This window comes from Acomys minous, assembly GCF_964271855.1.
Source record: "Acomys minous genome assembly, chromosome: 11".
Taxonomy (NCBI): domain Eukaryota; kingdom Metazoa; phylum Chordata; class Mammalia; order Rodentia; family Muridae; genus Acomys; species Acomys minous.
This window is the reverse complement of record NC_140492.1, coordinates 112,247,270-112,268,658: the sequence shown is the minus strand read 5'-3', so window position 1 is coordinate 112,268,658 and position 21,389 is coordinate 112,247,270. Positions and strand designations below refer to the sequence as shown.

At 42.6% G+C, this 21,389-nt stretch overlaps 1 protein-coding gene across 1 annotated transcript in view; it reads left to right on the top strand.

The window, feature by feature from the left end:
* The first annotated feature begins 1,617 nt into the window (after positions 1-1,617).
* NDUFS4 (NADH:ubiquinone oxidoreductase subunit S4) overlaps positions 1,618-21,389 on the top strand; it is a 95,372-nt gene continuing 75,600 nt past the window's right edge. Inside the window, exon 1 of the mRNA XM_084802320.1 lies at positions 1,618-1,769. Within this exon, the coding sequence (XP_084658446.1) occupies positions 1,672-1,769 (98 nt within the window). The 5' untranslated portion in view covers positions 1,618-1,671. The remainder of the gene's footprint in view (positions 1,770-21,389) is intronic.

Genomic DNA, 21,389 nt, shown 5'->3' with positions numbered 1-21,389 from the left:
TGGTAAAAGTACTTGCCACAGAACCTATGACGTGAGTTGAGATCGGATTGAGAAAACAGACTCCGGCAAGTTGCTCTCCGACCTCTTCGAGTATGCCATGGCGTGCATTTGCATGCTTACACAAATAAATACATTGAAAAAGAATCATGATGGGGGGCTGGAGAGATGGCTCAGAGGTTAAGAGCACTGCCTGCTCTTCCAAAGGTCCTGAGTTCAATTCCCAGCAACCACATGGTGGCTCACAACCATCTATAGTGAAATCTGGTACCCTCTTCTGGTATGCAGGCATATATGAAGGTGAAACACTGTATACTTAAATAAATAAATCTTAAAAAAAAAAAAAGAATCATGATAGGTATTATAAAACCCCAAGTTAAGGCTGTATCAATATAAAAACTTTTTTTTTTCAGGCGGTCTGCTAAGCTCTTGCAAAATTAGTGTCCCTCATCAGTGTTGGGGGTACCATTTGAGAAACAACGTTGAAAACGCTAGTCCATGAAAAGCTGTATTAATATTCTGAAGGCTGAAGGAGGAGTGTAAGTTGAAGTCCAGCCTGGACAACACATCGAGAGATATTGTCTCTTGTAAGAAACAAAAAAGCTAGGGAAGTAGTTGCGTGATAAACTGCACATTTGCCCTGGGTTTGGTGCACCCTCCACCCCCAGCCTTAGAAGAAAGGAAAAGGTTTGTTGAGGAGCCAGATAAGATTAGATAGGACTCACGGTGGTTAAAGCTGGTTATTGTTTATAATCTTCCGTTATTGTTGCTTTTAATGGTGATTGGGGAGAGATGGGTGAAAAATGGAAGGACGATAGAGAAGGGGGAGGGCGTAATCAGGATGGCTCCGCCCCCATTGAGGGCGGGGCGGGGGCGGGGGCGGGGGCGGGGCAAGTTTTTAGCCTAAGTAGCGCCAGAGACAACCCTCCACGGAAACCTTCTTTCCTCAGCCTCAGACCCAAGGTTTGCTAGAAATGAAAGGCTTACAGGGGTGCACCGCCAGGCCCCTGGTCACCTGCTAGGCAAGCAGTCCACCAGCTGAGCTATATATCCCCAGCCCCCACTAGAGTTCATGTAAATCCATATGCTCTTTCTTTCTTTCGTCTTTTCTTTCTTTCTTTAAAAAAAAAAAAATCTTTGGCGAGGCCAGATTTTTAGTGTGGAAAATATGATTATTATGATTGCAGACCATCAACCTGAGCGCAGCCTGTTCTGAAGGCTTGCAAACAGAATCTGGCAACACTTTAGGAAAGTACTACTTTAGTTTCTCAAAGACTCAAGGAGCCCTCCGGCTCTTCCAGTGGGCTCAGCCTCAGATATCGGAGTTCTTTGAAAAAATTATGAGTTACAGGTGTTTACATTTTTGGAGCATTCCCCCCCCCCCCCCCCCCCCGGCCTTCTCAGTCTTAGTATAAATAACCAACCCTACTAACAAGGATTACTTTTTATAGAGGCAACATTTACATTCACTGAATCTTTTCATTTTTATTTTATCCCTTTTCCTCTCTACTTCTCTCAATTAGACCTTACAACTCTTTTCTAAGCCCCCAGTATCAAAAGGAAAACAAAAAACTTCACGATTCTGTTTCCCTGCGGCCGCACTGCCTTGAGAACGAAGGAAGTGAGTCCCTAGCGGGGATCCGTCCTCCCGTCCTGGCGTTTGCTCGCAGGAAGATGGCGGCGGTCTCAATGTCAGGGGCGCTGAGACAGGCGTTGTTGGGGAGGAGGGCAGTGGCTACAGCTGCCGTCTCCGTCTCCAGCGTCCCAACCAGGTAACCTAATTATCGGCCTTGTCGAACACTTTATTCCTAGGTCGCTCCACTCTGGCGGACGCCCGGTCGGCCGGGCCCCGGAGGCGGCCTCGGAAGCGCGTCCTCCGCTGACCCTTCCCTAGGGATGCGGGGACGGACCCGGGGCTCCGGCCGGCGCCTGCGGGGCCTCGGGTTCCGGGGAGCGCTGGGTCTGCACCGGGCGGGGAGGGTCCGTGCGGAGGACCTGCGAGCAGCATCCTGGCCCCCCGAGAAGGGGAGTGGTAGCCCGGGCGACTTCTTTCCCTACGTCCTGCATCCCTTCCGTTTGTCACCTGTTTGCCCTAAGCCAGCCTGGAAGGGTAAATCCCTGCTTTCCTTTCGCTGGCGTTAGTTAAAACATCTGCTGAGCGTCTACATGGAAAAGTTGTTTTAGCCGTCATTCTGCGTACGAGGAAAACTTAGGACTTCAGGGCTAATAGTAGTAGTTACTGGAAAGGGCTAGTGTACCTGTGTTTTCCTATCTGTGGTAGGAATGGAACCCCTGCCTGACCGTTCCAGGCTTGAGCTCCGCCACGGAGCTAACGACCCTCAGGCAGCAAGGTGATTTTTATTCTTATTTATTTCGTTTGTTTGTTTGAGACAGAAGCACACTATGTAACAGCCCTAGCTAGGATGAGCTCAGATCTGCCTGCCTGAAAGTTCTAAAAAGGTCGACGATAGTGCCTGAAAGTTTCTCAGCTACGTTTTTGCTATCCCATTACAATAGTTGAGGAGTTATGTTTTAACTCTTCTCTCGCAGTTTGCTTCAGTGAAGCATGGCCTTGTGTTGACAGCCGCATGCTGTGTAGACTACTCTAAACGTTTGCACTGCAGCTGGAAGACTATATAAGGAGTGGGAACAATATAGTAGTTAAAGAAAACAGAAAAGCCAAGCATAGTGACACAGGCCTTTAATGCCGGCACCTAGGAGGCAGAGGCAGTTGGATCTCTGTGAGTTCCAGGACAGCCAGGGCTAGTAGAGAGTCCCTGTCTCAAACAAAACAAAAACAAACCATTACATTCCTTTTTAAAAAAGAAAAAGGGAAGCAGGGTCTGTCAAAAAAAAAAATGCTTGTTAATGTTGTGTTAAGCTAAAGACAAAGGGAGTTAGAGTTAAAATGAGCTGACTGGAACTTTTGGAGGTAAATCTTACTGCAGTTTTAAGCAGTGGTTGTTTTGTGGCAAAGAAGCGGTTGCCTTTACCAAGGTCAGGGGATTTGCAAAAGGCTTCTGGGGCTGGAGATGGTGGTACAGAGGTGCCTAACATTCATGAGGTACTGGGTTCAGTCACCAGCACCAAGTAAATCTGTTCTTGTCCACTTAAACTGTAATCCCAGCACTCCAGAGTTGGGGGGGGGGGGGGAAGACAAAGTAAATCGGTATGTGCGTGTGGAGGCCTTTCTGTAGGCAGCAGTAGAGCCTCACACATATAAAGTCCCCTCAATGGAAAAGACACGTTGTAATTCTGTGGGAGAGTAAAAGATACTTGCTATTAAGTGCTTTGCTTTACATAGGAAGAGCTTAAGAAATCCCAAGTAGTGCCACGACGGGCGTGGTGGCACACACCTCTAATGCCAGCACTTGGGGAGGCAGAGGCAGGTGGATCTCTGTGAGTTCGAGGCCAGGCTGGTCTACAAACCCAATCCAGGACAGTCAAGACTACACAGAGAAACCTTGTCTGGAAAAAGAAAGAAAGAAAGAAAGAAAGAAAGAAAGAAAGAAAGAAAGAACTTCCAAGTAGTTCTCTAAGTGGTTAATTTAAGGCTAACATGGTGGGCATCTAGTTTAGTCTTTTTCCCCTTAAACATTATGGGGACTAACTTACGTACCCTAGTACTAATGCACTCATACAGGACTGGAGCTGAAAACAAATTTAAGGGACCATTAGTGTATTTGCCAGTAATTATGGTAGTTGAAGTTAAGATAATACTGGATTTACAAACAGATAGCTATTATTACACATCTAAACTTAATGTTATTAGAGATTTGAAAATAGCATCTATAAATCTACAAGATGGGATTAAGTGGGGAGGGTGGGACCTGGAGGAGATGGGGGGGCTATAATTGATATGTAAAGTGAACAAATTAAAAAGAAATCATATAAGAAGACCTTCGCTATATTTTTAAAAATTTAAAACCCAGGGGAAATAATTTTGACTTTACACTACCACGTTTATTTTTACATTTATTATGTGCATCTTGAGACAACTATGTTTCCCTCCCTTGTTTGTATGGAAACTTTTTACAGTTTGTGGTGAGAGTAATGATTTTAAAAGCTTAAATAGCTGGGCGGTGGTGGTGCACGCCTTTAATCCCAGCGCTTGGGAGGCAGGGGCAGGCGGGTGGCTGTGAGTTTGAGGCCAGCCTGGTCTACAAAGTGAGTCCAGGACAGCCAAGGCTACACAGAGAAACTCTGTCTCGAAAAACCAAAAAACAAATAAACAAAAAACAGCCTTCTGTAATCCTTAAAGAAACTGCTGTGGCATCCATCAAACTTGAGGTGAGTGAAGTAAGGGAGAGAGAAATCAGTGAGGCAAGCGGTGAGAGGAGAGGGAAGCAATTCCCTACCACATACACATTTGAGTTCAATTCTAATGTCACTATAGAAAAAACCAGCAAGAATAAAAGAGAAAGGCAAAGCACCAGCTGTGTCCTGACTGGAGGGAAAGCGGAGTAGGACTAGTATTGGCAGCTTACCTATTGAGCTTGCCTGTGTGTGTGTGCATGCGTGTGTGCACGTGTGTGTGTGTGCATGCGTGTGTGCACACGTGTGTGTGTGTGTGTGTGTGTGTGTGTGTGTGTGTGTGTGTGTGTAGAGGGTAAAGTCATCACTGGTCATCCATTCTTCCCCTTACATCCCTACTGTCCTAAGTGTTTTCCAGCACACATTCTACCCATGTAAGATAGGAGACTCAGCAGCTCCGCTGGTTTTCTCTTTCAAGATGGTGACAACTTGAAACTTGAGGTGCTTATTGTGTTGTTAGGTTTTCCTTCATTTAACATGTCTGCGCATGCTTGTGTCACCCGTGTCACCTTGCTGCTCACAGTTGGACTAGATTTTGTATTTTCAGAGGCACAGCTCTTAGGCTAGCAGGTCTGTCTCTGTGATAAAGACGAGGTGGATGGGACTTCTGTGAAGTCTGCTCTGTGCTCCCAGTGATTGGCTGTGTTTTGTGGCTTCCTGCCCACTGTGAAGTTGACCCTGTAGAGACCTTAGTGAGGCAGTTCTAAGATTGACGTCAGTTCTGTGCTTATTATACCTTCATAGGAAAGGAAAGGCTAACTTGGTAAACATTCAAGATCAATAGGTTGGCTTCTACTTCTACTTTAAATATTTTTGTTTACATTTATTTATTTTGTATGTGTGTGTATATTCATGTGGGAAAGTAGGTTTTAAGTGATGTAACAGCAAGAGCCAGATAGGCACTAGCCTACATAAATGTGAATTAAAAATATCTACAATTTGTACACTACAATTTGTAGTGGTCTCAGTTTAGGATATTCACCTTGAACGCTGTTAATTTCTGTATTGAGATTGTTTATGAATGGATTTATACTTAACATATGACAAGAAAAGTGTCCTGACTCCTTTTTTTGAAAATTTAAAAACCGGAAGTGGAAATGAGTAGTTTGAGAAGGGCACTTCCTGGACTGTGAGGACTTGTGTGGAGGGCTTTACAGGACGTGTTAACCATATGAGGCACAGTGGGAAAAGATGGAGCCCCTGGTTCCTCAGTAACACCTGCTGGGATGGTCTGGAGGTGAGGTGAGTATAGAGTTCAGACAGAGCACAGGCGGAGCCCGATCCAGATGAACTCAAACGGAGAAGCTTATAAAGATTTTCATCCCTTTTATCATTTTTGTTGTGAGCAGAAAGTCAGCATACTTAACTTTTCTAACTTACTGTGATTCATTTAGCCAGTGTGCCAAAGCATTTCCCTTATATTGAGTCTTGTATTTCCTGTAGAAGAATTTTAATCCGGCAACATGGCTGCTCTGATCACATCCAAAGACATTCTAGGTCTATGTTATTTGGCTGGAATGCAGACACATCCTTAATCCCAAAAGGGGAAGGTAAAGTAGTTCTCATTCTTTTTTTTTTTTTTTAGATGAGTAGACAGATACAAAAGAGATATGACTTAAGTTCTCCTTAGCAGAAAATAGTTTGACTTATACATGTAGTTTGACTTCCACACTTCAGCACATAGACATACACACACACAAACAAAGAATAAAATCTTACACTCTTTTAAGGTTGACAGAAAATATTGTTAATAGCTGAGTTCTTATATAGCCTTTTTTTTTTCCAGTTATATAGTCCGAAGATGTTAAAAGAATCTGTTATGACTGAATTTTTTGGCAGCTGCTCTCATCTAAATATTTGAATATTTTATATACTATTCTGTAAGGACAAAGGGACAATTCAGAATTCCTGTTTCAAGTTCTTTCTGTCTGTTGAGTACTTTGACAGGTAAATGCAGCCTTAAGTTTTTAGAATTAATTAACCAATTGAAATCTTTCTCCTTGCCTGCATTCACTAGACTTACTTAAAAAAAATTAGGATCACCCCCCCAACTTGGTGTTTTGTTTTTTAAATGTCAGCGGTTCATCAGAGTCACCTGTTATGTCCATCTGAGGTGGTCAGATAGATACCTTTGCCAGTTTCTTGCTTCAGTAAATATAGGTTTCTTCTTAGCTCTGGCAAGTCTGAGAGGAAGCTCGGGCAGAAAACTCCTGACTTTTTCCCCCCTCTAAGTAGTTTTAATAAGCTTTTATTTTCAAAGAAATAGGGGAGATTTCCAGAAACAAAAGCTTCAGTTTTTGCATTACTCATTTATATACTAAGTGCGGGTGGGGGTGGGGTGAGTTAGAGGCAGAGGAGGCATTTTGGTACTTTGGAGGAAGCAGGCCATGTTACTCCTCTCTAGAGGCTCTGGGTCTTCATTTTGGAAGGGCTCAGGTTTAATATGGCACAGCTGTTGAACTCTGCCCTTCAGAGGGTTAGGAAGAAAGTGTCTTATTCTTTATAGTGGAAATGTGCTTTTTTAGGGAGGTGATCTTTGTCCGGGTGAAATTTTTGAGCAAGTTCCTTGCTTCTCTAGAGTTCTTTTGTTTCAGTGGTCTCCTAGAATTGTTTCTTCTGAGGGGAGCCTTCTCTGCAGTGCAGATCTGATTGCTTTTGTAGTGTGTTTTGCTGTCTCCTTAACAAGCCAGGTGAAGAATTATTTCTTTGTGTTTTCTAGGGCTCAAAAGTATATTCCTTGCTTTATTTTGCCACTTCATACACAAGTAAAAGGTCCTTGCTTGACAAAAGATCCGTTCTAGATGACTGTTCAGCAAGCCATATGCTTCTCCTAAAAGTGTCACTCTGTCTTGATGAGCTTTAAAGTAAATGCAGATGTTTTGAGTCTTCTGTAGACCACCACTCATTGAATGGAAAGAGCAAAGCTTTTCAAGGGATTTCTTCATTATACATAAAGGTAGTTGGGTAAAATTTATACCTTTTGTTTTAAAGTTTGAAATTCATTTTAATATCCTTATTACACATACATTTTTGAGAAATAAAATAGACCTCATAATATAGCATTGATTAAGATCTTATATTTATTGGACCTTTTAAAAATATGAAGCTTAAAATATTTTGTGGTAATTACTTTTGGGTAGTGAGAAAAGTGTTAGTTTTTAATTGAAAGAGTGGCTTCTACTGTCCTAGGTTAACTTTAGAAGTGTAGTATAGTACAGAAAATTCTTGTCGGGTTGTCAGCGCCCGCCCTTTACTTGATGTAAGAGCCTCTGGAGCCTCTGCTCAGGGTTGGAGTGTCTGGAGCTCTAGAAAGCGGTTTTCTTCACATGACAAAGTGCCCTCTAGAAATACCAAGGGGGAAAGGCCTGTTGTGGTAAGTGCTTTAAGCTCACGATGTGCTTCCTGTTTCCAGGGACCTAGGATGGAGCAGAGTAGCATGGCAGCAGAAGGGTGTGGTCACCTCGTGGCAGGGAGGACTCTCAAAGACAGGAAGGGGCCCTACCTAGATCCAGTCCTGAGGCCATCTGCCTCTTCTAGCTACACCCTGCCTCCCAAGTTTCCAGCACTTTCCAAAATAGTGCCATTAGCTGGAAACCAAGCCCTGAAGACATGGAGAGTGTGGGAGACATTTCACAGTCAAACCGTAACACACACTGTTCTTTTACACTCGTTGATGAGTGCTGTTTCTCTTTGTGCTCCACAGTCTTTGCCCTGTGGACTCAACATTCCTACCCATAACGAGGCTAAGAGTCCTCAGCGTGTTTATTCTGTTAAACTGGCCAGATTTCTTAATGCTTTCGTGTCTCTGTGCTCCTTACAATGCTGCCGTGGTTAATTTTGACTGTCAGCTTGGTTGGATTAAGAATGCCTAGTTGAGTAGTGAAGCACACTCTTGGATGTGTGCGAAGGTCCTGGGTGATTAGGACATACAGACTCTGCTGTGAGGAATGGGCTTATCCTTAGGTGGATTCATATTATTATGTACAGTTAGGACGTGAGGAAAAGAAGGAAGCATGGTCTGTAGAGGAAGTCAGTTATTTTCAGGAGTCCTCGAGTCTGCATCTTCCTCGTTCCTGTCTCTACTGTCCCTTTCTCTGCTCCCTGGAGCACCATGAATGAAGTGAACAGTTTTTATGCTGCATATTTTGCCCAGCCTCATGGGGCCACATGACTTGATTAATAACTTTGAAACTGGCTCAAAACAAAAATTTTGCCTTTTAGCCTCTTCTCAGGCAATTTAGTCACAGCTGTGCAAAAGTAATGACAGTAGATGTTTTCTGTGCCTGTGTTTGAATTATGTTTTATAGTTTTGATTAAATTTGTCAGAGGTTATGGTTCAGTGAGTGTATCCCCCCCCCCCCCCCACTTTCTCTCTAAGAAAACAGGTGTATTTTGTAGCAGTACACTGCAAAGGTCAGCGGCTGAGCGATGATAGTCAGAGTGCTACCTGCAGGCTCACTCCCTTTTATTTCTTTTTAGATTTGTAGTTATTTTATGTGTAAGAAGTGTTTTGGCTTCATGTATGCATGTGCACCACATTCATACTTGGTGCCCATGGAGGCCGGAAAAGGGAGTTGTGGGTCAGCTGCCTTGTGGGTGCTGGGAACGGAACCTGAGTCCTCTGCAAGAGGAACAAATGTTCTTCAGCGCTGAACTAACTCCAGCCCATTCCTTTTATTTCTGAACAGTACCTTCCACAAAATAAAAGTTCTTGCAAGTTTACTAGGCTTTCTCCCTCTGTTGGCTAGTCTTCTGTCAACATGACACACAAACTGGCGTTCTCTGATTGGACAGAACCTTGATTGAGACAATGCCTCCATGAGATGCAGCTGTGAGGCATTTATTAGTGATTAATAGAGGAGGGCCCAGCCCATTGTGGGTGAGGCCATCACTGGGCTGGTGCTCCTGGGTTCTGTAAGAAAGGAGGCTGAGCAAGCCGCATAGAGCACCCTCCATGGCCGCTGCCTCAGCTCCTGCCTCCAGGATCCCGCCCTGTTTGAGCTCCTGCCCGGACTTCATTTAGTGGTGAACAGTGCTGTGGACGTGTGAGCTGACTAAACCCTTTCCTCCCCAGCTCGCATTCTGGTCATGGCCATGGAACCTCTAACTAGCATACCTGTAATGCCAGCACTGGGGGAGCCAGAGGCAGGCAGATCTCCGTGAGGCCAGCCCTGCCTACAAAGGGAGTCAGCCCAGGCTACACAGAGAAACCCTGTCTCAAAAAACAAACACAGAACAAAAAGAAACCCTGACTAGGACACTCCCTTGTGTAGATTGTGTGTCTGCTGCATCTGAGAGCTCCATTCTTACTCACTGGTCCCTTTTCTATATTTTTAGTTTTGAAGTTTTGTGTTTTACTTTTAGTGGGAATACGTTCAGGACCTTTGCATGCCAGAGGCGCCTACTGATTACCTATCCAGCCTAGTTTCCTTTCTTTGACCCCTCTCTGGTTAGATTTATATGAAGATGATGCTAAAAGAAAAAGAGCTAGGAATTGTTTCTCTTGCTCTTTTCTTTTGAATTATTGTAATTTTTATTTCACAAATTTATATATGCTGTATTTTATTTTCTTTAAAATGCCTTTTAACTTTTTTGAGTGTTTCATACCTGAATACTAAACTTACATCCTTCCCATCTCTCTCTCTAAACCATCTTATTTCCCCCGAGACTTGCTTTTTTGATCCAAGGATTACTTAATGCAAACTCCTGTGGGACTAAGGATGATGCTCACTGGTGGAGGATTGTCTGCCAGGTGTAGGAGCCCCTGTCCTCTACCACCGGCACTGCAAAGCAAATCAGTAAAGTAGAAATGCTCACTTGACTTCTAAATACTGTTATTCTCGGAGAATCCAGCTCCCTAGAGCTTCCTTTTTCAGTGTCTGCCCTGACGTTGTAGTCTGCTCCTACAGGTGTGCTGGAATCAGCCAGAAGTGAAGGGACCTAGAACAGATAGCAGGCTAGAAGCAGTGGGTGTTGCGTGAGGGCACCCCCTTACAACCATCACTGTGGGGACTGGAGATAGAGAGCTTCATGGTTTTGCTCTTACAAATATCCATTCTTCCCCTCCACTGGGTTTTGGAATTACCTGATTGGTGCTAGGTATATATGAAAGAGAAAGAAGGCATCTACTATCTCTGGGCATTACTTTCTTTTTTGTTCCTTGAGACAAATTACTACAGGAGTTGTCAGCTGTGTTAAGCACAGGCTTGGAACATTGGGGGGTGGGCAGGAGGCGGGTAAGGTAGACGCACAGCTGGTTAAATAATGCTCCCAGGTCTGGCACTGCTTTCCCTGTTCTGCCTGCTCTATGCATCCTGTCCAGATTACTGCTGCTGCTACTACTACATTCAGTGGGAGAGACAAGTGAAGTGTGTTTACAAGATGTTGCCTAGGACCAGCCATCCTAGGATGAATTATCGTAAAAGCTTGCATCTCTGAATGGACTTAAATGACCCAAATTGACTTGAAAAGTCTTCATATCTGCAGAGTCCTAGCCAGTTGTTTCTCAACTCTAGTGGGCAGATAGGAGAACTTCACATGCCAGATTCTGGGAAACAAAGCACAGAAAATATTTCAGAGTATACACTGAGCTCTTCCTGTAGCTGGAGTTAAAGGCAGTTGTGAGCCACCTGACCTGGCTGCTGGTGAGTGAACCTGGGTCCTAGGCAGAGCAGTCAGAGCTCTTAACCACTGAGCCATCTCTCTGGCCTTACTTTTTTTTTTTTTTTAACCTTTAAAAGACATACTGCCAATGCTGGCTTTGAATTCCTCATCTCTCTGTCTCTACCTACCCAGTTCTGGGATTAAAGTTGTGTGCCACAATATCCAGCTGTTTGTAGGTTTTTAAAGTAAAATTTTACTGGTTTGTGCTTGTATAAATGCTGGCGTGCACTTGGCCAGAGAATTCATACAGTGGTCGGAAGACAGTGTTCAGAAGTCCGTTCTCTTCCTGCGCCTCACTGAGGCATGCAGAGCAGATTTCTGCTGCTGTGTTTCGTACCCCAGGCTAGCTTGCCTTCTAGCGCCTAGGACATTCCTGTCTCCCCTCCACCTTTGCCACAGGAGTGCTGGGATTAGAGATGTATGCCGCTCCTTGTGTGGTTTTTATTTGTGTGTGTTTTGAGTTTTTGCTCACTTGCGTGTGTTTTGAGCCAGTGTCTCAGTTTACTGCCCCGGCTGGCTTGGCACTCCCTGACGTTTGCCTGCTTCCTCCTCCCAAGTGGTGGAGTTAAAGGCGTACACCATCCACCATACTAGACTTCCAAATGTGTGGTTTTGTTTTAAGACAAGCTCTGACAAAGTTTATTAAAGAACAGCTCCGATGGTTTACTTTTCACCAGTCTGTTGTGGTGTGCTTCTAATGAGATCAGAATCACCTGGGACGATGAGAGCCAGTATGTATACTCAGTAGGATTTTGCAAATGCTGAGCCCCATTTGATATCATTGCCATTATAGGGATGGACAGCAGCTGGGCCAGCCTCTCATAGTGTTCCGTTTGGACTCCCTTACAGCTGGCCGTGTTGTTGGCGTGGGTAACCAATTTCGCTTTACCCTGGCTGATCATCTTCAAAGTTGGCTTCATACCAGGATATATTTTTCAGTTTTCATAGCAAGTTGATTGACTGCAGAGAGTTTTTCACCTTCTTTGTGGCCGCTGTCTTCCTGCTTTAGGCATAGAACAGCCTCCAGCCAACAGCAGCTGCCAGGATGGCTAAGGAAAAAGGGAAGCCAGATGTGTTTTTTTTACGTTGGATTTTGGGAATTGAACTCAGGTCATCAGACTTGTACAGGAAGACAGTTTTAATGCTGAGCCATCTCTTTGGCCCCAGCTATGTCTTAAAAATGGTTTAAAATTTATATATAAATACATAAATGTTAGGAAATATAATAGCAAATGAATTCTTACAGACTCACTGTCCAATTAAGGACTAGAAAATTTGAGTTGTCAAGATGACTGAGCAGGTAAACACACCTGTGGCCCAAGCCTGACAGCCTGAGACTGGTCTCTAGAACCTCCCCTCCCCTCTGCCTACTGCATGTCCCAGCGTCCAGCATAGGCTGCTTATTCCTGTCTGAGGGGTTGATGGTTGGGTCTTCTTATTTTGAAGTTTTTGCAAAACCTTTTAAGAAGTATTTGTATATACATGAGATATCTTGGGGATAGGACCCAGTCTAACACAAAACTCACTTGTTTCTTACACACATAACCACTGTAGTGTAGGATTTTCCGTTCATGATCTCATGCTAGTATCCAAATAGTTTGAAAAATGTGGGAGCATTTTGAGTTTGCGATGACTGGAACAGGGATTCCCTGTGCTCCCCTAGCCTCACCCCGACGCGCTGTTTACTTGTCCACATCCCTCTAGTCTTAAGGTCACTGATAACTGAAGGTGTTTGCTTACTACCTGTGTGTTTGCAGAGTATACTGTGGGGGTCACTATATTATGGAATAGTGTAGAAATTTAAAAAATACTGTCTTTCCAATAAGCAGGATGGCATTTTGGGTATTCTTTTTTTTTCTTTCTTTCTTTCTTTCGTTCTTTCTTTTTTTAAATTATCTTACATCATTGTATTTGTTTACGTATGTATGTATTTATTTATTTTAATATATATTATTAATTTATTCATATTACATCTCAATTGTTATCCCATCCCTTGTATCCTCCCATTCCTCCCTCCCTCCCATTTTCCCCCTACTCCCCTCCCCTATGACTGTGACTGAGGGGGACTTCCTCCCCCTGTATATGCTCATAGGGTATCAAGTCTCTTCTTGGTAGCCTGCTATCCTTCCTCTGAGTGCCACCATGTCTCCCCATCAAGGGGACGTGGTCAAATATGGGGTACCAGAGTTCGTGTGAAAGTCAGTCTACTCTCCACTCAACTGTGGAGAATGTCCTGTCCATTGGCTAGATTTGAGTAGGGGTTCGAAGTTTAGGGCATGTATTGTCCTTGGCTGATGCCATAGTTTGAGCAGGACCCCTGGGCCCAGATCCTCCCGTCATAATGTTCTTCTTATAGGTTTCTGGGACCCTCTGGATCCTTCTGTTTCCCCCTTCTCTCATGCTTCTCTCACCTGGAGTCCTAATAGGATGTCCTCCCCTCTGTCCCACTTTCTTGATAAGTGAAGACTTTCATGGGACATGCCCCTTGGGCTAGTGTCCAGATATAAGTGAGTATATACCATTTGACTCTTTCTGCTTCTAGGTTAACTCACTCATTATGATCATTTCTAGTTCAATCCATTTGTCCACAAATATTGAGAATTCCTTGTTTTTAATAGCTGAGTAGTATTCCATCATGTAAATGTACCACAGTTTCTTTATCCATTCTTCTACTGAGGGACACTTAGGCTGTTTCCATGTTCTGGCTATTATGAATAAGGCTGCTATGAACATGGTTGAGCAAATGTACTTGTTGTGTGCTGGAGCATCTTCTGGGTATATTATATTCCAAGGAGTGGAATAGCTGGGTCTTGAGGAAGGCTTATTCCCAGTTTCTGAGATAGCGCCAGATAGATTTTCAAAATGGCTGTACTAGTTTGCATCCCCACCAGCATTTATTTTATCTCATTTGCTATGCTTTTTACCTGCATATCTGTATGTATACTACATGTGTGCATGGTGTCCACAGAAGTAGGAAGAAAGCATCACGGTCCCTGGGATTTGAGTTATGGATGGTTGTGAGTTACATGTAGGTGTTGAGAATCGAACTTGCTCCTCTTCAAGAGCAACAAGTGCCGAGCCATGCCTCTGACCGGATTTTAAACATAATAATTATGAATAGTATTGTGGATTGCTGAAAATGATAAAGTGTTAAGTTTAATAGTCTACCTTGGCTTTTCTATACTTTTGAATAGAGATACTGCAGATTTTACCTTTTCTGTTTTTGAAGACATGCTATGCTTTGCTCTGTAGTGCTGGCTGGTCACCATGTAGCTCAGCCTGACCTTGCATTTTCTCTGATCCTCCTGCCTTTGCCTCCCAAGTGCTGGGTTATAGGTATTTGCTACTACTCCCAGTAATTGTAACTGATGATAGTATTTACTAACATGCATTAAGTAGAAAATCTGTTAGAAAGCTTTTTGTGTGATTTAGATTTTTTTTTTTTACAACATTGTACTAGATTGCATGAAAGTAAAAATGTATTCATTCCCAGTAGGGAACTAGGTTTTTTGTTTTTTTGTTTTTGTTTTTTAAAGATCAATAGCTGTGTTATGTAGACTTTGGAACAGCAGACTACAGAACAAGATTTGTATACAACTACAGGATAAAATTTTGAGGTCAAACATAAATTCTTTTAGATGACTATTATAGAAACAAATTATTTTTCCTATATTAATCAATACAGCAAGCTATTAAGGCAGTAGTTTCCTTTAACCAGTTAATTCCTCAATGACTGACACAGAGAGACTGAATTATTTTCAAGCCATAAACACTATGCTGGGCAGATTCTGAACGACTCTAATCCTAGTACTTTTAAAACCCACATAAAAACCAATCACTTGCCAATCTGATGGCTCCCGGGGTGGCTTCTGCTCCACAGTCTGTTCCTACAGCCACCTGGCCAGCTCTCCTCACCAGGAAGTCCCTCCTTCTATTTCCTGTCCTGGCAACCAGCTCTTTATTGACAGCTCTGACATCCACACAAGACATTCCTCCACAGATTACTTTAAGCAGGCCACATAATGTCATCCAGCTGAATTTGTTCATTTGCATTTATTTTCACTATACAACTGGTTGAAAAGTAAAATACCCTTGAGCTTAAGGTATATGTGAATTGCATAGATACTGTTAAATTTTACTCTACTAATTTATTAGAATTTGAGAAGAAGTAGAGTAAAAAAAAGTATCAGTGAACATACCTGGGAAGACCAAAATTTATAGCTATTCATTTACAATTTTAGCTAAAATTTGATACTATGTGTACATTAAAAAATTGTGTTGAGTGTTGTCATTATCTATGTGGCCATTTCCCTTGTAATAGGTGTGTGGTCCAAGGAGACATGATGCTCAGGGTCTATAAACTGTCCTAGTCTTGGGCACTGGATGCACAGTGAAAACAGAAGTACCTGACAGGGTAGTTTTGTTGAGCAAGTTTTTCCTGACAGTCTCACTGCATCCTATATAGCACCTATGCTGCAGTGTCTGTACTCCCGTTTGTGCGTAGAAAGTGCCTTGTATGTGTCTGTAATGTAGAAAATGAGTATGAGCATTCAAGCCCATGATAATGGACAATTTTTAAATTCATTAACTATAAAAAGTTACAGACTAGCTATTGGGTCTAGCATTTTACATAAGACATTGTCGATGTTTCAATAAATTGTTGGATAAGTTGAGTAGGAATTACCATCTCAACATATATTTTTAAAAAAACAGAGTCTTGTTAATAAGTAGCCACAGCTGGCTGGAAATCGTTTTGCCTCAGTCTCTCATGTGCTCAGATTACTCGCAGGTCAACTGTGCCTGTCCTTTGGTGTTTATGATCTGCAAAGGGCAACAAGACTTTTGATAAATAGATGCATTGTCTTATATTTTAGTATTAACTTGCCAGATCTTTAAAATTTCTCTTGAAAACCTATTATTTGTCTCACTTTGGTCATTTTATCTTTTTGGTTTTGTTTTGGTGTTAGGATTTAACACAAGGCCTCATACGTGCTAAGCATGACTTCTAACACTGAACTACACACTCCTAATGCCAGTGTATTTTGTCATGTGGATATTTGTCAACATGACTAAAGTTACTTTAAAGTTATAAAACAGCTTCTTAAGGTGAATATATTTTTATTTATTTGTTTATTTTTTATTTTTAAGGTGAATATATTTTTAAATGATCGACTATTATGAAAAAAATCAATGGAAAAAGTACTGTTGTTATATCTCATTTTCTTGATAAGAATGAATATGTGGTGGTGGCACACGCTTTTAATCTCAGCACTCAGGAGACAGGCAGGTGGAGTTCAAGGCCAGCCTGGTCTACAGAGCGAGGTCCAGGACAGCCAGGGCGAGGTCCAGGGCAGCCAGGGCTACACAGGGAAACCCTGTCTGAAAACAAAAAAATAACAACAAAGAATGGATTTATGAACAAAATCAAGTTGCATATACAGCCCTGACAGTGCTTCTTATTAGAGTTAAGGGGCCTACTGAGGAAGTCAGTGGAAGTTCTCGTGACTCCGTTCACGTCTGTCGGTTTGTAGTTTTATGGACTGCATTTGGTGGCTCTTACTGTGACGACTGAGTATTCCTTAAACGGCCTGCACGCCTGTAAAGCTGTACATTGAATAACAAGAGGTGAATTTCTCCATTACACTAACCGCTGTGAAGCTTTGTGTGTTTGGATTGTAACTTATTTTTATCTGTCCATTGGGTCCTTATGCATATATAGGTTTTGTTGTCTTACATTGTTGAAGCCATAAAGTCTAGATTACTTTGTGTACTTTTTTTTTTTTTTTTTTTTTTTTTTGGTTTTTCGAGACAAGGTTTCTCTGTGTAGCCTTGCCTGTCCTGGACTAACTTTGTAGACCAGGCTGGCCTCGAACTCACAGCGATCCGCCTGCCTCTGCCTCCCGAGTGCTGGGATTAAAGGCGTGCGCCACCACTGCCCGGCACTTTGTGTACTTTTTATTTTAAGATTTGTTGAACTTTAAACTGAAACACACTATAGGCCCATCACGTTTATAGACATCTATTATTTTTTTAACCTTTAAAAATGTTATTTTATTATAATTTATTCAGATTACATCCCAATTGTTATCCCTTCACTTATACCTTCCCTTTTCCCGCTCCCTCCCTCTTCCGCCCTATTCCCCTTCTCGAGATCTCATACAGAAGGGGACCTCCTCCCCCACCACATGACCATAGCCTATCAGGGCTCACCCGGTAGCCTGTGTACCTGCTGGGCCTCCCCATCAAGGGGCAGTGATCAAATTGGGTGCACTTAGTAGGCATCCATTATTAAACTACACTGTATTGCAAATACAGCTACTTTGCTGAGTAGTGTAGAGTATTTTCAATGTTTATTGCCTTTAGTTGTGTAATTGGTTGTTTTTTTTTTTCAATATGAACTTCAAAAAATAGGAACCTATGACTTAGAGTTGGCATGAACTTTAGGGATTAGGCTAATAAAAACAATTAAAACTCTCTAAGTGGAAATTCCTTTTTAAATCTAGCAGTGAACTGTTTTAATAATTATTACGTATAGTTTTCCTTAGAGTATGTCAAGAATTGCTCTACCTTCTTGTTATCTATGTCTCGTTTAGCCTCGTGGCTCAGTGAGCTCTGCGGTTTAGGAAAAGCAGACCGTGTAGTAGCACTCTTGCTAAGTTGTAAAATGCTATTTAGTGATACCTAGGTAGCTTTTCTAGCCAACTATATTTATTTCAGGTATTAATCATTTCAGTGAGAAAGATATTTTGGTGTCTTTCAATGAATACTATTTGAAGTTCATAGCCATAGTTATTTCTGAAGAGGGTAAATATCTATTGAGTATAGTTTAAAATTAACTTGTATCAAATGGTGCTATTTGTACTGGACAGTTATTTCTTATGCAACAGTACCAGGTACCAACCACTAAATAAGGACTTTATTAATATAGATTCACTTAATTCTCACAGTATCTATATGCCAGTGCAGCCAGTGGTGTGTTCAGCGTAATGCTTTGAGTGACTAGCACAGGGCTGCACACTGTGTGACAGGTTTTGTGCAGTTCCCTCAGATCGCTGTCCCATCAGCTCTACACTGTGTGACAGGTTTTGTGCGGTTCCCTCAGATCGCTGTCCCATCAGCTCTACACTGTGTGACAGGTTTTGTGCGGTTCCCTCAGATCGCTGTCCCATCAGCTCTACACTGTGTGACAGGTTTTGTGCGGTTCCCTCAGATCGCTGTCCCATCAGCTCTACACTGTGTGACAGGTTTTGTGCGATTCCCTCAGATCGCTGTCCCATCAGCTCTACACTGTGTGACAGGTTTTGTGCGGTTCCCTCAGATCGCTGTCCCATCAGCTGCACACTGTGTGACAGGTTTTGTGCGGTTCCCTCAGATCGCTGTCCCATCAGCTGCACACTGTGTGACAGGTTTTGTGCGGTTCCCTCAGATCGCTGTCCCATCAGCTGCACACTGTGTGACAGGTTTTGTGCGGTTCCCTCAGATCGCTGTCCCATCAGCTCTACACTGTGTGACAGGTTTTGTGCGATTCCCTCAGATCGCTGTCCCATCAGCTCTACACTGTGTGACAGGTTTTGTGCGGTTCCCTCAGATCGCTGTCCCATCAGCTGCACACTGTGTGACAGGTTTTGTGCGGTTCCCTCAGATCGCTGTCCCATCAGCTGCACACTGTGTGACAGGTTTTGTGTGATTCCCTCAGATCGCTGTCCCATCAGCTCTACACTGTGTGACAGGTTTTGTGCGGTTCCCTCAGATCGCTGTCCCATCAGCTCTACACTGTGTGACAGGTTTTGTGCGGTTCCCTCAGATCGCTGTCCCATCAGCTCTACACTGTGTGACAGGTTTTGTGTGGTTCCCTCAGATCGCTGTCCCATCAGCTCTACACTGTGTGACAGGTTTTGTGCGGTTCCCTCAGATCGCTGTCCCATCAGCTCTACACTGTGTGACAGGTTTTGTGCGATTCCCTCAGATCGCTGTCCCATCAGCTCTAATTTACTGCTGCTGTTTCTGTCACTTAACTATCAAATTGCTGTTAGCGGTTTCTTTAAATAATTTTTTAAATAATTTATTTTTATTTTGTGTGCACTGGTATTATTACTGCATGCATGTCTATGTGAGGGTGTCAGATCTCCAGAAACAGGAGTTACAGACAGTCGTGCCCTGCCATGTGGGTGCTGGGAATTGAACTCAGGTCCTCTGGAGGAGTAGCTGGTACTCTTAACCGCTGAGCCATCTCTGTAGCCCCTGTTCCTTTAAATTCTTTAAAAAGTTTTTTTTTTTCTTCTAATGTGTATGTTTTGTGTGCTGGCATGCCTTATCCCCCTGGAGGCCAGAAGAGGTCATCCGGTCCCTTGGAGCAAGATAGAGTTGCAGATGGTTGTGAGCCACTTGCAGGTGCTGAGAATCGAACCTGAGCCCTCTGGCAAAGCAGTCAGTGCTCTTAATCACTGAGCCATCTCTCCAACCATGTTATGGGAGTCTTAACACTTGGAGTTTATTTCTACCTATTGAAGAAAAGAGATTGTTATTCTTTCCCATCTTTCTGGAGATGAGGCATATAATTTTAATTTTACTTTCAATTTTACTGCTCTTAAAATTTTAATACACAGAAAAAGTTTCAGTAAAATAAATCTACAAACACGATCTATATTTAAATTTAATAATGTTAATATTTTGCTGCTGTGTTTTCTTTCTTACTTCTTTCCTTTTTAAAGTTCTTTTGAGACAGGGCTTCTCTATTTCATCCTGAAACTCACTGTGTATTCCAGGTTGGCCTCAGACTCCTAGAGATGCACTTGTCTCTGCCTCGAGTGCTGGGATTAAAGGTGTGTGCCTCCACACCTGGCTCCTTCCTCGCTTTTTTATTTTGCTCATATATGCATATAGATGAGAAAAATATTTATAAAACTAGTGGTGGCAATACAGACCTGTAATCCTAGCTGTATGCAGGGTAAGGCATGAAGGGGGTAAGTTTGAGGCCAACCAGGCTACGTATCCACTTCGCAAAACTCTGTCAAGCCAACCAGCTCACCCATTCAACCCACATCCGCATAGATTCCTTTTGACCTGAAACATGTGACATAATTAGAAATGTCTTGGAACTCTATCTCTACTTAAATTTTAACCAACAAATTATAAAGCTGAGGTCATAGCTCACTTGGTACAGTGTTGGTACAGTGCTTGTTAGGACGCAGGTGGTCCTGGGTGTCCTCCCCAGGCACACTGCATAAAATTGGGTGTACACCTGCAGTCCCATGGAGTGGAGTGTGTAGAGGCAGAAGCATCAAAAAAAGAAAAGAAAAAGATGAATCAAGGAAGAGTTTTAAGGAAAGAGTGATACGGTTGAGTATAGTTACTGGGTTAACTGGGAGGACACTGTGGCAGAGATTAGAGACAAGAGGTGGGACTTAGGCTCTGAGCTGGCCCAGGGCAAAGGCCTGAGCATGGAGAAGAGCCAGGCGTTCGCTCATACTGTAGTTGTTGGAGGGAACGGAGGAAAGAAATTGTCCACATTTGTTGACGCAAAGTCTGGAGCATACTTGTTTTGTAGGGTTTTCTTTCCTCTTGGGCTAGCCCTGCTTTGTCCTAGAGGGAAAGAAAGGAGCATTTGTTTCTCTATAGCAGGCATTACATGCAATTACTTAACATGCTATTTAATTCTACCATAACTCGGTGAGCCATTATTAACCTTATTTTTATAGCAGAAGAAATTGAAGTTCAGACTTTGAAGTCAATTTTTCAAAATCATATTGCTGTTAAGCAGCAAATCTGGAATTCTAGCATGGACCTAACACCTTTTTTTTCCCCCCCAAGACAGGGTCTCTGTAGCCCTGGCTTTCCTTGAACTTCCTGTATACACCAGGCTAGCCTCGAACTCAGAGATCTGCCTGCCTCTGCCACTGTCAGGCAAGTCTGAATAATTATTAAGTTGTAGTCACTACATGATTGTTTTTGAGTTTGTTTCATGAAAAGGGAAATTAATGCTATATTAAACTTATATTTATTAACTTTAGTCATATAATCAAATTTTGCAAAATGGTTTGTTCAAGAATACCAGATATTGCTGATGGACACTTCATTTTTCATCTAAAGAGTAAATAAACAATAGTTACTGACAGGCTTAATCTTTGATGTAATAGTGTTGATAATGTAATATTACTCAAAAAGTTAATGTAGTATGTTCAAAAAGCACTTCTTACCTTTTCAGCATATTGGTTGTGGTTTAGCTGTTACATGCAAATAGCTTTGTGATATTTACACACAATCTCGATGGTTTTTGTTGCAGGCACAGAGATGTTCTAAACCAAAAACCATAACTGAAGCAAAAAAAAAAAAGCAGTAAGTGGGCATTACTTAGAGTTGCAGATAAATGCAGAGGCTGAGGTAGCGTGAATTTAGCAGGTGAGCTTGGCAAGATC